We start from the raw sequence: 16,022 nt of genomic DNA on the forward strand, positions 1-16,022 counted from the left end.
TGGCATGAGACGCTGCAGATTCACATGTGCCCTCCCACCTCCCCGGGAGCTTGTAGCCGTTATAAGTTGAATGAAAATTGTACATTTGTAAATAAATACTATTTTAATACACATTATGTACATACATATTTACTCCATTGCATGGGCACATTAAGTATATTCACAACTCCTACCTCACCCTCTGCGGGGAAAACAATCTAAGATGGAGTCGACGCCCATGCGCAATGGAGCCGAAAGGGAGGAGTCCCTCGGTCTCGTGATTCGAAAAGACTTCTTCGAAGAAAAACAACTTGTAACACTCCGAGCCCAACACTATCGTGTATTTTATTGCAGTCAACAACCACCAACGTGTTTCGACTCACCAAGGAGTCTTGATCACGGTCCTCGTGGAGTGTGGTGAAATTGTTCGGATATATATGTATGTATATGTGTGTGTGTGTGTGTGTGTGTGTATATGTATATATGTGTGTATATGTATATATGTGTGTATATGTATATATGTGTGTATATGTGTATATGTGTATATGTATATATGTGTATATATGTATATATATGTATGTATATATATGTATGTATGTATGTGTATATATATGTATGTGTATATATATATAGAGAGAGAGAGAGAGAGAGAGACAGAGAGAGACAGAGAGAGAGAGAGAGAGAGAGAGAGAGAGAGAGAGAGAGAGAGAGAGAGAGAGAGAGAGAAAAAAATTTGTGCTTTCCCTTGGCAAAGCACTCATGTATAAAAAAAAAAAAAAAAAGGCCCCATAGAGGGTCACCCTAAGGGCTGACCACCAACATTTGCAATTTTTTTATTTTTTATTTTATTTTATTTTTTATAGAATCTAGTTTTCCCTGGGGGGACGATCGGGCCCACCCTCAGAGAAAACTAGATTCTTTTTTTGCCCCCCAGGGGTCGGCCCGTGTTCGGAGGACCAACCCCGCCATTTTTTTTATCGCCCCCCCCCCCCCCCAAAACAGTTATGTTTATAAAATAATGCCCCCATGGGGCGGGGCGGCCCTTTTACAAGGGGGCCGACCCCACCCCTCCCCCAAAAGAAGATCCCTGGTGTCTGCGCTGCGATCCATGGCCAGGAAACAGTGCCAGGGAGGCATCGATGGAAAGGGGAGTGTCTCCCCTTTCCATCGATGCCTCCCTGACATCTCGGGAGGCCGTTTTGGCCTTTTTTTCCCACCGGAGTAGAAGAGGACGCTTATCTGCTCCGCTTCTGCTCTGGTGGGGGGAAAATGTGACGTCAGCGCACCTTGCTTAGCCTACTGAAGTGTTTTAATGTTATTTTAACAGGAGATTTTAATGCAAATTTGGGCTCGAACCAAATTTCCAGTAACCCTTTTTCGGGGGAAGAGTTGCCTTTATGCTCCATATCCTCTGTTTACAGGGGGAGAAAGCTATTGAAGCCCTGGGGGGGAGGGATGGGAGGGAGGGAAAGAGGAGGGTCGGGGGGGCAGAGGGGATCCTATATAATTTGATCTCCAGTAGGCCTGATCCTCTGACCCATTTATCTACCTGTGTGGGCAGGGGGAGGGGTCTATAATTGACTCTACCTATTTTTTTCTTGGTCTTTAATAGGTATTGCCAGGCAGGGGCAGGCTCATCATATTATAGCGACCATGTTATTGCTTTAAGGCTGGCCCTCCCTATTAGAAATAGCCCAATAGGGGCACTGGGCCTGAGGGACTTGTTCTCACAGGATAAGGGTTAAAGGGTAAGGTGGTGTAGTCTCCCGATTTTGAGATTGCCGAAGTCAGTGGTTAAGTCCAACATAGCGATTGTCTTCAAACCCATAGCCATTATCTTCAAACCCTTACTGTTGGTTGATCCCTTTCCCTCACTAGTGTTGCAAGCTTTTTGTGACCTTAATATTTTAGTAAACAACATCATGAGGATATGTCTGGTGGGAGGAGACCTATGCAAACGGGTTGGTTTAACAGGACCTGTAGGCCGGCTAATAGCTTTGGCAGGCTTTAAATTCTAACCCCTGCAAACAGGAGAACATCCTAATAGCAAGGAAGGCACACGGAGGTTATCCGGGCAAGGAAATTAGAATCAAAAGGCGTTTCCTGGGAGCAATTAATATCGACCTGCAAACTGGGGGATTCTAGGAACTTTTGGTATACTGTCAACAGGAAGCTGCTTGGTGTGGCTGCGCCCATAGACCTAGGTCCCTTTATTTCTCCAGAGAAGTGGATGTCGCATTTTTGGGGGTTCTCTGCGCTAAGTAAGGTAGATACGGGAAACAATGAGGTGGCGGACCTTTTGTTCCCTTTGGACAAAGTGCCTGGTCCCGATAAGATACCCATTGACCTTTATAAAGGAGAGGTCACTCTTTGGGCCCTGGTGTTAACTAATCCCCCCATTCATGGAAATCTGAGGTGGTTGTTCCCGTTTTTAAAAAGGGGGATTGTTAAGACCTAGGTGCGATCGCCCCATTTCTTTGTTAAATTCTGTTGTAAAGATATTGGGACATGTAATCCTGCGGCGACTTGAGGAATGGGTTAGTGCAAAAAAACATTTTGTGCCTGGTTCAGTTCTGTTTTAGGGAGGGGAAAGGGCACAATGGAGCAGTGCCTGAACTTTAACTCATTGATTGGTAAATATGTGGTGGCTAAACAGGGGTCAATTCCTTTGCCTTTATGAACCTCAGTTGTGCCTTTGACCATGTAGTTAGTTTCAAGCTTTGGCACAAACTTGTAGCACTTGGGATGCCTATTCCCCAGCTGACCTCCTAAGAGCTTTACATATGAGAGCAAAAGCCTCCCTCAGGTATGGAGTAGGGGGGATGTACTGAACCATTTAATCTCTTGTGTGGGGTCAGGCAGAGGTTGTGGTCTCCCCCCTATTCTTTTCCTTTTATACATTAATTGATTAAATCATTATCTGATTTCAAATGGGAAAGACTTGCCAAGAATTAAGTCCAGCTTTGTCTTCCCTCTGTTTGCGGACGATGCAGTTTTACTGGCCCGTACTGCAAATTGTCTCAAAGGGTTGGTGGACTCATTTGTAAATTTTATGGATGAGTTGGGGTTAGACTTCTAAAACTCAGTACATGGTGTGTGAGAAACAGAATCCAAAAATTAGACCCTTAACCAACAAGGGCAAGGCCATTAGAAGGGTAGCGTCATTCTCCTATTAGGGTGTTACATTTGATCAGGGTTGCAATGGCATCCCTGTCTTCAAAATCGATGTACCTGCTTTAGTCAGGCGTGTGACGCTTTGTTTAAATGTTCTCTCTGTTGGAAGTAAACCAGTTTTGCCATTACTGCAGGTATGTAGAATGAAGTGTCTCCCTGTGCTGATGTATGGAGCCACAATCAGGGGCATGAATAACAGCAGAGACATACAAACTGAGGAGAACCGGTTCTGAAGAAAGCTTTTGGGGGTGGGCCTTCCAGCCTGACGTTATTTTTTCATGATGAACTGGGTTTGGATTTTGTAGAGTACCATGTGAAGTTAGCCCCACTGCTATTATGGATCTATTTGTGGAGTGGGGAAGCCAAGCACCTGAAAAAGGACATCATAGAAGATTGTTTCGTATGTGAGTACGGGATGAAGATTCCCTGGCTAAGGTACATCTGTTCTGTCACCCAGTTTTAGCCTAACCAGAGATATTCAATGAGCCAACATGCATTATTAGGATGGATAGAAAATCTATCAAGGAAGCTTTTTTGACTCCTGCAAGGGAAGTGAGGGAAAATGTTGTTCTTGTAAAACCAGCTACTCGCCTTCTTTCTTTTGAAAATGGTGGCTGGTCCAGAGCCCTACTTAGTTTTGTCAGGTGCCCCTGGGATAGATGACTCCTAACAATGTTTGGGCTGTGCTCCATCCTTACTCTCATATGTTTTCCACAAGGTCGATATGACCCAAATATGAAACAGGTATGTCCCTGTGATGGCTGTTCACCTCAGACTTTGGAGTACCTTTTATCTTTCTGTAGTTATTATGAATTGTTACAACGCAGGTTTTTTTGGTTGCAGTCCTGAAGACCATGGCTTCAGGCAGTTTAGGCCAGCCGCCTTATTTTCACAATTGTTAAATTCTGAAGTGAGGGCTTTTGCAGTGCTTTCATTTCTGAAGGGTGTGCTGGCTTGGCACTATCTCATGAATTTTTAATGTATAGGATTTTGTATGTTTTTGAATGTAATGTGTTTGGTTTTTATTGTGTTTTTATGCCTTTTAATGATTATAGTTTTATAATCGAATAAATAATAAAGGAAAGAGCTGGAAACCCAGTCCCCAGCGTGTTGAGCTCTGAAAGGCACAGGTGTGAGAGTGGACCCAGTCAGAAGATGACTCTGTCAGGCTCTTAAGATAAAGTGTGGTAAAACCCAGAGCAATAGCTGGGTGGGATACTATCCTCCTAGTGCTGGCCCCCAGATCAGATGACAAGCCACCATATGCTTCACTCGATAAGACCACTGACAATGGCACATAGCTGGCTAGTGCAACACACTTCTCACCGAGCTGTTCAGTGATCAGCATTATATGTAGACACACACACACTCACTATAGAGCACTGTCCCCTCCTAAGGGTCCTAGCGTTACTCTTGGTGCAGACCTACCGAGATCATTGCAACCTTGTCTAATTTTCTGTTGTTCCTCCTGCTAGCCTTTCTTTCTTGTCATAATGGTTCCCCTGTGAAGAGCACTGTCAACGTATGTGTCTTTGTAGTGGCTAAACTTGGAAAAAGTTAAACCTTATTTATGTCGTTTTGCTGTTTCCTCTCCTGTTGTTTGAGTGACCATCTACCCTTCAAGTTCAGTGTAGACTCACCACCTTCAGACCTTTGCTCAATTCTCATTTTGTTGCATTCACTTAAATTTAGCATCTGCGCTGATGTCGATTATTTTATTCATGTAACTTCTGTGATTACATTTCTAGCGTTTTATTTTGTGTACACCTTTATCTTTGAATGGAAAACACTTTTTATGACCAAGTGTGTGTGTTTATCTACTTCGTAAAACGCTCAAACACCCCGTGTCAGGGCTTTTGACGCATTATACCACACACTAGTTCAATAAAAAAAAAACATTGCTCTTTGAATTTGCTGTCAAAAAACTGTTCTCCAAGTCCAGAGTATATAATAGGGTAGGGGCTAATGCAATATTTAAGAGTAGAGCTTTGATGTTGGTGCTTTCTAAGATAGACTATTATACAGGAAGTAAAATATTACTCATTCGAAGCCTACATTTGTCACTTAAAATGGGCTGCAATTGCATTTCTTATTCTTGTTTTGCTTTTAGAATGTACAATATGGAATCCACCACCTCTATTTTTCAGTAGTAGCTTAAACAATAAAAAAAAGAAATAGAACATTTATTTATGGTATATTACATTTATTTTACACAGATTAATCGTCCTAGCTAGATCCGTGAAGCAGTTTATTTTGGGTCACTACCTGCACTCAGTTATTTATTAATATAAATATTTGTATACCTTTATTACCAACCACAGTATTAAACAGTACAGGATTGTTAAACGTTTCTAATGATGTCAGTTCTGTTAATGTCAATGAAGATTTGTTGTTCCATTATACATGTGACTAACTCATTTCACTGATCTCTCCCTCTTTTTGTTTCTTTACCTGAATGCAGTGGACAAGTGGTACTATTACCAGAAGAACTAATAAGCAGCAATTGTGGTACAGCATTTATTTTGACACCCATCAGAATAATGCAACCGGAGTAGCATAAATAACTAAAATAGCCCCTCGGAGATCAGACTGGGTTCTTCGTCGAACATATCAACGCAAGAAACAGAATCTTTTTCAACAAAACAACATAATTTTGAAAGAGAAAACGTTTATGATTCTGTGCATAAGTTAAAGATACAAAGAAAAATCCTATTGTATAGCGTGTACATCACTAATAAAATATTTTCAAATAAATTGGAGTCTTTCTCTTTTGTTTGTCAAATAATCTGGCACCTAATGTATATTACATAGTGTGAACTTTGCAGATAAGTTGATTTTTGGACTTTATAGCAAAGTAGGACATTTGCAGACTCAATTAGTTTAACCCTAATGATAATGTGCTCTATTCAGAGGGACTTTAGATTTCGTTATGGTGTTCAGGACCACTGCCTTGCTAGAACTTACTTTGCAAATCTCTAATACCTGTGCTGCTGTCATGAACATATTCTTACCTAGAGAATGTCTGCAGCTTTCACCGAGTTTAGTAGCCAATGTATGTTAATTTATTGTTCAGCCATTTGACTTGCACATAGTAGAAAGGTGTTCTGGGTCGGTCTTGTCATTCATCTGAGCTTAGAAGCTACTTTTTTGTAGCCTTCCTGCTTCTATAAACAGCCTTATGTTATGCATCCTGGTACCTGAATTTACTTACCTTGTTACAAATCCCATGTAGATAATTACAGCGACTGTTGTTTTGTGGCCACAAGCTGACTTGCATGAAGGAAATGGAATTGCTCCTTCCTACGCCCTTACATATCCCTAAACCCATTTCCCTCTCTGCCACTAAAAACCGTATTATTCAGCATCCTGACGCCTCACCTGCTGGGGACTCGAGTCACTCTCATACTCAGGCCAGGCTTTGGGTCCACTGTTTGTGCACCTAGTCAGTTCAATTTCATTATGATCAAACGTCTTCATTTCATGCTTCAGAATGTTGCTAGAAGTATAAGAGGTTGGCTGACGGTAAAATGGCGGGGTTGTACAAACTCTAAACTATGGCAGATGTTCCTCCACACTTAATTGTATGGCGAATCATTCCGGCTGGTAAACGTTGGAAAAATGGGGAGCCCTGCCTTCTGATTGCGTCCTTTTTACATGCTGCACTGATCTAAACTTTCTCATCTGTATCTCTCTAGATTTCTCTGCTTGTTCTGTCTAGATCGCATCTTTTATATAATCTAAGGAGTAAGCAAAAATACATTTGTAAGTTAATACTATTTTCTTAAATTTCACTCTGGCTTCTATTGGGAACCAGTGAGGTTTTTGAATGATTAAGTAAACATGCTCCTTTTTAGGGGTGTTGGTCACAGCATAGCTGTTGAATTCTGAATAGCCCAATGATCCAAACCTAACAATGTAATATTACGAGCATGAACTCCAATTTGGAGGCTAATGATTGATGTGATTCTAAAAGAACCACTGGCACCTGTCTGTTCCAATGTTATCCTTGAAAGTAATCAAAGTAATATGGATATCCTGGATATCTGGTTAATAGTTGACCTAAACCGTACCTTAGATGGAAGATACACTGGCCTGACCTCCCTTCTGATGCCCCTTCTTTTTCATATCCCTCCCTACCCCTCACAGGAATGAGGCAGTACATTTAGAATGTATTGAACGTGTTCTAAATTGAAACTGGACATTCTAAAATACTGTCAATTGACAGGCCAGAGTCCTGGTGATAAAAAAGTTGTTTATAATGCTAGCAGGCAGCTCAGTCTTCAGATTGAGACATTTGGTGATTTATTTTTATTTATTTTTTTTAATTTGTAAAAAAAAAATTAGCTGTGTTTAAGAGGAGGAAGAGCCGCTGTCCCTTTCCGTTCAAGTGAGTACGCACCAGAACATTGTGTTAGGCATCCGTGCAAGTGGCTCTTCTTTGCCCTAGTTTAGGTCTAAGCGCTTCATTTGTATTTGTGGTGGAATCAGCTTTCCTCTAGGGAGCAGGACTTACTTTTCCGCAACTGACTTTGACCTATGCAAGAGAAAGGTAAAGGGAGGAAGGATGAGAGAGAAAAACATTTCAAAAGGAGAATGCATGAATAATTCAGAACCAGCAGGATTGAGTAAAATATATGAAGTCTAAGGTGTTGAAAGATAGAGAAATTGAGCTGGAAATGTCTAGGAAGCCATCTATTCTGAAACTGTTGTATTCCACAGTCCACTGTCTTCTACACATTCCAGGTACCAGTGTCTCCCAATGTTACTAGGAATGGTTAAACACGCAGACCAAAATGTTATTGAACCTGTAAAAGCTAGGATTATCACCCCTAGAATTAGAAGTATAAGCCGGCGCGTACTGACCCAGATTACATCACTCACCAGGTCCCTCCAGACTCAGTAGTAGTCAGTGCGGCACGAAAGAGGGCAAACAGCCAGTCTTCGGGGGACGAACCGCCTCCAAATAAGGAGAGTAGAAAATTTGACAGAGCAGGGAAAAGAGTTGCTACACAAGCAGCAAATCAGTGGAGAATTGCAAATTCTAAGGCACTTCTAGCCAGGTATGATAGGGGCCATTGGGACAAAATGCAAGATATTATACAGCATCTCCCAAAGGAGCACCAAGAAAGAGCACAGCAAGTGGTGGAAGAGGGACAAGCTATCAGCAATAATCGGATAAGATCTGCCCACGATGCTGCTGATACATCTGCAAGGAGTGTAAACACTGCCATCACAATTAAAAGACATGTCTGGGCACTCCTCTGGTTTTAAACCAGAAATGCAACAGGCAGTACTTAATATGACTTTCGACAAAAAGCACTTCTTTGACCCAGAAGTAGACACCACTATTGGAAAAACTGAGGAAGGACTCAGATACTGCTAAAGTAATGGGCAATTTATACACCACCCCATATAGAGGCTCCTTTCGCAGACCACAGTTTAGAGGACGCTTTAAGCCACAATCCTCAGAGGCCTCCACCTCCCAAATAAAGCAAGGACAACAAACCCAATATCAACTAGGTGGGTTTAGAGGATCCTATAGAGGACAGTATTTCAGAAATAGAAGTAAATGCCAAACCTCTAAACACACAACAACACAACTTAAACAGTGACTTCCTTCCCTCCCTTCCACTCCACACATCTCCTGTGGGGGGAAGACTACAGCAATTCCACACTCATTGGCAAAATTTCACCATAGACAATTGGGTATTATCAATTATCCGTAATAACTGTTGCCCAGAATTAATCCCCACCCCTCCAAACATCCCATCACAATATCACAAATTGTCCCCGGAACACACAGTTCTGTTACAGCAAGAGGTAAAATCTCAACTATTAAAACAAGCAATAGAATTAGTTCCACACTCTCAACAAGGAACAGGAGTATACTCACTATACTTCCTGATTCCCAAAAAAGACTGCACTCTCAGGCCCATCTTGGACCTCAGGCCCCTCAATCTATACATCCTGTCAGAGCATTTGCACACGGTAACTCTGCAAGTTGTTATTCTACTACTACAAACACAAGATTACATGACTGCTCTAGATCTCAAAGATGCGTATTTCCACATACCCATCCATACAGCTCAAAGAAAATACCTCAGGTTTGTCATAGCAGGAAAAAACTTCCAGTTCAAGGTGTGGCCATTTGGTATAACAACAGCTCCAAAAGTGTTCAGAGTCTCTAGCAGTAGTAGCAGCCTACTTAAGAAGACAAAACTTCCATGTATTTCCATATCTAGATGATTGGCTCATAAAATCAAGCAATACTACACAATGCCAAAAACAAACTCATTATGTGATAGAAACCTTGCACACCCTCTAAACTACCAAAAGTCACACCTTCAACCAGCACAAGTACAACCGTACCTAGGTGCTATCCTAAATACTCAACTAGCCCTAGCTTATCCAAAAATACAAAGGGTACAAGCTTTCCAAAATCTAATACCAGTCATACAGCGAAATCAACAATACACTGTAAGATTTATTATGAAGATTCTAAGAATAATGGCATCTTGCATAGCGATAGTCCCACATGCAAGACTAAACATGAGGCCCTTACAGAAGTGCCTTTCACAATAATGGTCACAAAGCACGCGGTCAACTTCAAGATCTATAGATCAAGATTATATGCTTATTTCTATTTGTTTATAGTTTCTTTGGAAAATATGTATTGCTACTATGTCATAACAATAAAATACAAATACACTCTTTAAACCTGTCTGACTAAGTATTTTTTTACCCATGATTCTAATTATGTATTGTATGTGCATATGTGTGTGTGTGTGTGTGTATATATGTATATATGTATGTGTATGTGTATATGTTGTTTCTGTGCTTGGCATGTTCGTGGATCATTGCATGGCTCCTGTTTTTTTTGGGTTGTTATACTAGATATCTATGAATTCCTGCTCTTATCTTATCACACTTATCTACTCATCACTCTTATGTCATGTCTCTATCAAACTATCCTCCATTCTCACTCTGACTCATCCCAAATCCCTTCTACCACTTTCATCTCCTAAATATCTCTGCCTAAGCTCTTCCCTCCACATCTAACTCACCAAACCTCACTCTACCTCTGTGACCTCCCACACAACCCTACTAAATTCTCCTGCATTCATCTCACCCTGCTACTATGCTCTCCCTAACCCTTCCACATACTCTTCCCCCTCCACCCCCCTTTACTCATCCCAAGCCTTTGGGTTGAGTAAATGAAGGATATACTCTCAATTAACACCTCTGGATTATTTCCTCCTCCACCCCTCCATTACTCCAGTCTAACTAACAAACTCTCATATCCGCTGCTCAAATTAACTCATAATAATACTAAAACTGTACTCATTATTTAACAATACTAATCCATCACTAATTCTTGTTGGGTTCCGGAGTAGCGTGCTACTCATCAAAAAGCGCTTCGACGCCTCGTCAGGGGTAGTAAGCACTATATAAATACGATTACAATACAATCTAGTGTTGATGGACCGCCAAACACATTTGTCCCTTCAATGGTGGAATTGTAGCAATCGGATGAAGGGGCGGTCATTTCAAGACCCTGTGCCTCAGACCATAATTACAACAGATGCATCAATGATCGGTTGGGGAGTGTACCTAAACAATCAGACCATTCAAGGGCAATGGGATGTCAACAGAAACAGCTACACATAAACCACTTAGAATTATTAGCTGTGTTTCTTGCCCTAAAAGCGTTTCAATCTTATCTCGAACATTCTTCTGACAACCATGTATTACCTCTACAAACAGGGCGGGACACATTAATCTCAGCTGCCCCTTCTAGCCCAAACAATTTGGGAATGGGCAATTCACAATCAAATTCATTTACTAGCCCAATATATTCCAGAGATAGACAATCAGTTGGCAGATTGCCTCAGCAGAAATCAACAGACACACGAAAGGGCAATGCTCTATGGATCAATTGGCCAGGGATATTTGCTTACGCTTTTCCTCCTCTCCCACTCCTTCCCTTTCTAGTCAACCAACTGTCAAACGTCACTTACCATGATACTCGTAGCAACAACATGGGCACGCCAGCATTGGTACACAACAATCCTAGATCTGTCTGTAGTACCTCATTCCAAACTCCCAAACAGACCAGATTTGTTAACACAAAACAAAGGTAAAATCATGCATCCAAACCCCAATGCTCTCAATCTAGCAATTTGGCTCCTGAAGTCATAGAATTTGGTTACCTAAAACTTCCACCAGAATGTATGGAAGTAATTAAACAAGCATGTAAACCTACTACTAGACGATGCTACGCAAACAAGTAGAAAAGATTTGTCCACTACTGTCAATCTAAAAACACTGATCCACTTATAGCCTATATACAACATATTGTATGCTATTTACTTCATTTGCAGAAATCAAATTTGGCTTTCTCATCCTTCAAGATACAGCTTACTGCAATATCTGCATACTTACAAACTATTCAGCTTACTTCTCTATTCAGAGTTCCGGTTATTAAAGCCTGTATGGAAGGATTAAAACGCATTGTTCCCCCTAGAACGCCACTTGTTCCATCGTGGAATTTAAATATCGTACTTACCAGACTCATTGGACCACCTTTTGAACCCATGCACTCTTGTCAAATTCAATTTTTAACATGAAAGTCGCCTTCTGTGTAGCTATTACTTCTTTAAGAAGGGTTAGTGAAATACAAGCATTCACTCTTGAAGAACCTTTTTTTCCAAGTACACAAACATAAAGTTGTAATTAGAACAAATCCAAAATTTGTACCAAAAGTTGTATCTCCATTTCACATCAACCAAACAGTGGAATTGACAGTCTTCTTTCCACAGCCAGACTCTGTGGCAGAAAGAGCTCTTCATACCCTAGATCTTAAAAGAGCTCTTATGTACTATATAGACAGAACTAAAGATTTTAGAAAAACAAAGCAACTTTTCGTAGCTTTCCAACAGCCACATACAGGAAATCCTATATCAATACAAGGTTTAGTAAGATGGATTGTTAGATGTATACAGACATGCTATATCAAAGCAAAAAGACAACTTTTAATCACTCCTAAAGCACATTCTACAAGAAAGAAAGGTGCGTCAATGGCATTTTAAGGCAACATACCAATGGTTGATATATGTAAAGCAGATACATTGTCAACTCCCCATACATTTACAAAACACTACTGTGTTGATGTTTTCTCACAACCTCAAGCCATTGTAGGCCAGGCTGTCTTATAGGCATTATTTCAAACAACTTCAACTCCTACAGGCTAGCCACCGCTTTTTGGGAGGACTAACTGCTTTGTAGTCTAAGCATAGTATGTGTATCTGCAGCCACACATGCCATCGAACGGAAAATGTCACCCAGCGTACATCTGTTTGTGGCATGTAGTGCTGCAGATTCACATGCACCCTCCCTGGAAGCCTGTAGTCGTTTAAGTTTGTAAAATTTTTGCATATGTATATACATTTACATTTGCATGGACATCTCTTTGTATTTCCATACTCTCACTCCTTCCTTCACCCTCTGTGGAAAAACAATCTAACAATGGAGTCGATGCCCATGCACAGTGGAACCGAGAGGAGGAGTCACTCGATCCCATGACTTCGAAAAAACTTCTTCGAAGAAAAACAATTTGCAGCACTCCGAGCCCAACACTAGATGTCGGAAGAGATATATGCATAGCATGTGAATCTGCAGCACTACATGCCACGAACAGATGTACACTGGGTAAGTGACATTTTCCATATTTATATTACAGGGACATTATAGTTAGGCACACATTTTAAATGTATAAGACCATAGCAATTCACCAGTTATAGTTCGTTATCTCAAGTAACTATATCTCGTGTCCCCTCCATGCACAGTTTATTTTAGTCAAATTAGTGAGGTAATTAGCAGTGCATGGCAAGGGCGCAACTTATAGTTCCCTTAAGGCACGTGTTTTAGTTACTTGAGGTAACTCGAACTATAACTGGTGAATTTCTATGGTTTTGTACGTTTAAAATGTTTTAATATGTAAGCCTAATTGTAATGGCCCTCTAATCTTTGTTTTTACTGAATTTCTATGTTTTTTAAAAATTCCATTTCCTAACTATAACAACTTTGTTTTTTTGTGTGAATTTCTGTTTTTTTTTGTTTTTTAACATATAGTAATTTTCATTACTAAACGTTAATCCAACCACCGCCCCGCATGGCCTGAGGTCAACCTCCTATAAGCAATTTGCACCATGCACGGCCTTCACCCTTGCACAGGGGAGGTTGCAGCCAACACCCCCTAACCAACCCTGTGCTGTGTGCAGGCCTTTGGTCGTGCATGGCGAGAGTTGGCCAAGGCCTCTCTGAGTGTGAAAATAGTTGTAAGAGGGTGTATCTGGTGGTAACAGTGGCTTTCTGATAGTCTGGGTGTGAGAGTGCATTCATCTGTGTTTTATTGCGTGTGTCAGTGTGTGTGGGTGTGTGTGTGTGTGTGTGTGTGTGTGTGCGCAGGTTTGTGAGTGGGTGTAAGTGGGTCTGAGTGGGTGCGTAAGTGAGTGGGTGTCTGAGTGGGAGACATTGAAAGAGACAAAACGAAAGAAAGTGAGGGAAAGAAGTTTTTTTTAGGTTTTGATGTCTGATATACTAGGAATTAGATATTTGTGTTCAATTTAAAATAAAATATATAATTATTTAAAAAAAACTATAATTTGTTTTTTATTGAAAAAAAAAAAAAAAAAAAGAGGGAAATAAGTCAAGCTGGACTCGAACCCCCAATGCTCAGTGTGAAGGTCTGTGAGCTAAGGGTTTGTTAGGACTATCTGGGACTGAGAGGGAGCCCTCAAGGGCTCCCCTGCGATCCCGCCATTTGAATTTATTTCATTTTTATTTATTTATTTTTTAAATGCCCTTATGGTCTATCTGGCACTGTGGGGGACGCCTTGAGGCTTCCCTCGCTGTATCATTGCTTCAGCAAGCACCGAGCTGCTTTGACAGCAGCTCCATGGTTGCTGAAGCATTTCATCTCAGTTCCTTGCATGTGTGCAGGGGACAGAGATGAAAGCTTCGGATTTTGACGGTGGGACCAGCTTTACAGGTCTCACTTTCAAAACCCGAAGTGTTTGCTGTGGCTTGACTGCAGTTCTGCAGCTAAGCCACAGCAAACAGCTATACCAGGGTTGGGCACCTGGGGACATAGCAGGAGCCGGCCTTCTGGGGGCAGATGGGGGGTGGCAGTCCCCGGTCCATTAATTGCTCCATGAGGGGGGACAGCAAGGCCCATCTTTAATGTTGCTATAGCCCCGGGAAGGTGTGGGCCCCGGGGCTAATGTGGGTCTGAAACGGACCCCCTTTACATAAAGTATGTGCTGTGGAGGGTGGTGGTCCCCCAATGGGATGCGTGGCCCCCTACAAATAAATTACATTTTGCCCCAGGGGGTGGTGGTCCCCAGGGCGTGCCACAGGCCACCACACATTATTTTCAAAATGTCCTGGGGAGGTGGTGGTCCCTGGGGCAGCAGGAGAGGCCCAGGCCCCCAGCTGTTAGACTAGCATCTTGTTGTGGTCTCCCCTGTCTTTTTTGCCCCTGCTTTCCATGTTTTTGGCTGTGTGCTGGACTCTGTTTTTGGTACTCTGGGCACTTTATCACTGCTGACCAGTGCTAAACTGCAAGTGCTCCTGTGTAAATTATATGTGTAATTGGCTTTTCCATGATTGGCATATTTGATTTACTAGTCAGTCCCTAGTAAAGGGCACTAGAGATGCCCATTGCCTGTAAATCAAGTGCTACTAGTGGGACTGCAGCACTGGTTGTGCCACCCACATAAGAAGCCCTATAATCATGGCTCAGACCTGCCACTGCACTGTCTGTGTGTGCAGTTTTAAACTGCCAATTACACTTGCCAGGCTAAAACCTTCCCTTTTTATACATGTATGGCACCTGTAAGGTAAGCCGTAGGTAGCCCCATAGGCAGGGTGCAGTGTATGTTAAAGGTGGGACATATCCTGATGTGTTTTACATGTCCTAAAAGTGAAATAGTGTCAAATTCGGTTTTCACTGTTGCAAGGCCTATCTCTCTCATAGGTTAACATGGGGGCTGCCTTTTAATATATTTTAAGTGTAGTTTCTCTTTGAGAGCAGATAGAAATCTGGAGTTTGGTGTCTCAGAACTCGCAATTTTTAAATACATCTTACGGTAAAGTTATTTAAATTGTCAGTTTGAAAATGCCACTTTTAAGAAAGTGGCCATTTTCTTGCTTAAACCATTCTGCAACTCTGCCTGTTTGTGGATTCCCGGTCTAGGTCAGACTGACAGTTGGGCTGTTTGTGAATCCCTTCTAGACAGTGAGACAAAGGGAGCTCAGGTGTAGCCTGTATATCCTGATGGGCCCTCATCTGAGCGAGAGTGGAGGGAGGAGTTGTCACTACAATGCAGTCTCCAATCTCCTAGTGTATGTCTGGGGCCAGGCCTGGGCAAGGCAGGATCCTGTGAACAACAGAGACTTTCCTTTGAAGTTTGTCTACTTCAAAGGCAAAAAGGGGTATAAGTAGTGGACCCAAAACCCTAGATTTTTAGATTACTTCTGGAATCAAGAAGAACCTCTGTCATGAAAAAAAGATGGAGGAGGAGTACTGACCGTTTGCCTCTGTTCTTTGCAGGGTTGGCCTGCAGTTGCTGCTTTTGCCTGAAAGATGACAGACTGGTCTTTGTTGTGCATTCCTGCTTGAGAAGAATCTCCAAGGGCTTGAACTGAGCTTGCCTCCTGTTTTGAAGTCTCAGGGCCATCAAAGACTTCCTCTTCCAGCACCTGGACTCTCTGCTGGGACTCCTGCCCTGCCAATTGGTGCCCCATACAGTCCCTGGGCCCTTGAAAGGTGAGGTTGGCAGAACAAGGACTGAAAGCCATGCACGGAC

The 16,022-nt window shown here is 41.9% G+C and overlaps 1 protein-coding gene across 2 annotated transcripts in view; it reads left to right on the forward strand.

Annotated features, from left to right (window-relative positions):
- PPA1 (inorganic pyrophosphatase 1) overlaps positions 1-5,907 on the forward strand; it is a 327,202-nt gene extending 321,295 nt beyond the window's left edge. For both annotated transcript variants that reach the window (XR_011204987.1, XM_069240377.1), the window contains one exon: positions 5,615-5,907. Coding sequence is in view for 1 of the 2 variants with exons in the window: in XM_069240377.1 (XP_069096478.1) it covers positions 5,615-5,646 (32 nt within the window). In the remaining variant the exon portion in view is untranslated. The remainder of the gene's footprint in view (positions 1-5,614) is intronic.
- The last annotated feature ends 10,115 nt before the right edge of the window (positions 5,908-16,022 follow it).

Source organism: Pleurodeles waltl, chromosome 6 (genome assembly GCF_031143425.1).
Source record: "Pleurodeles waltl isolate 20211129_DDA chromosome 6, aPleWal1.hap1.20221129, whole genome shotgun sequence".
Taxonomy (NCBI): Eukaryota; Metazoa; Chordata; class Amphibia; order Caudata; family Salamandridae; genus Pleurodeles; species Pleurodeles waltl.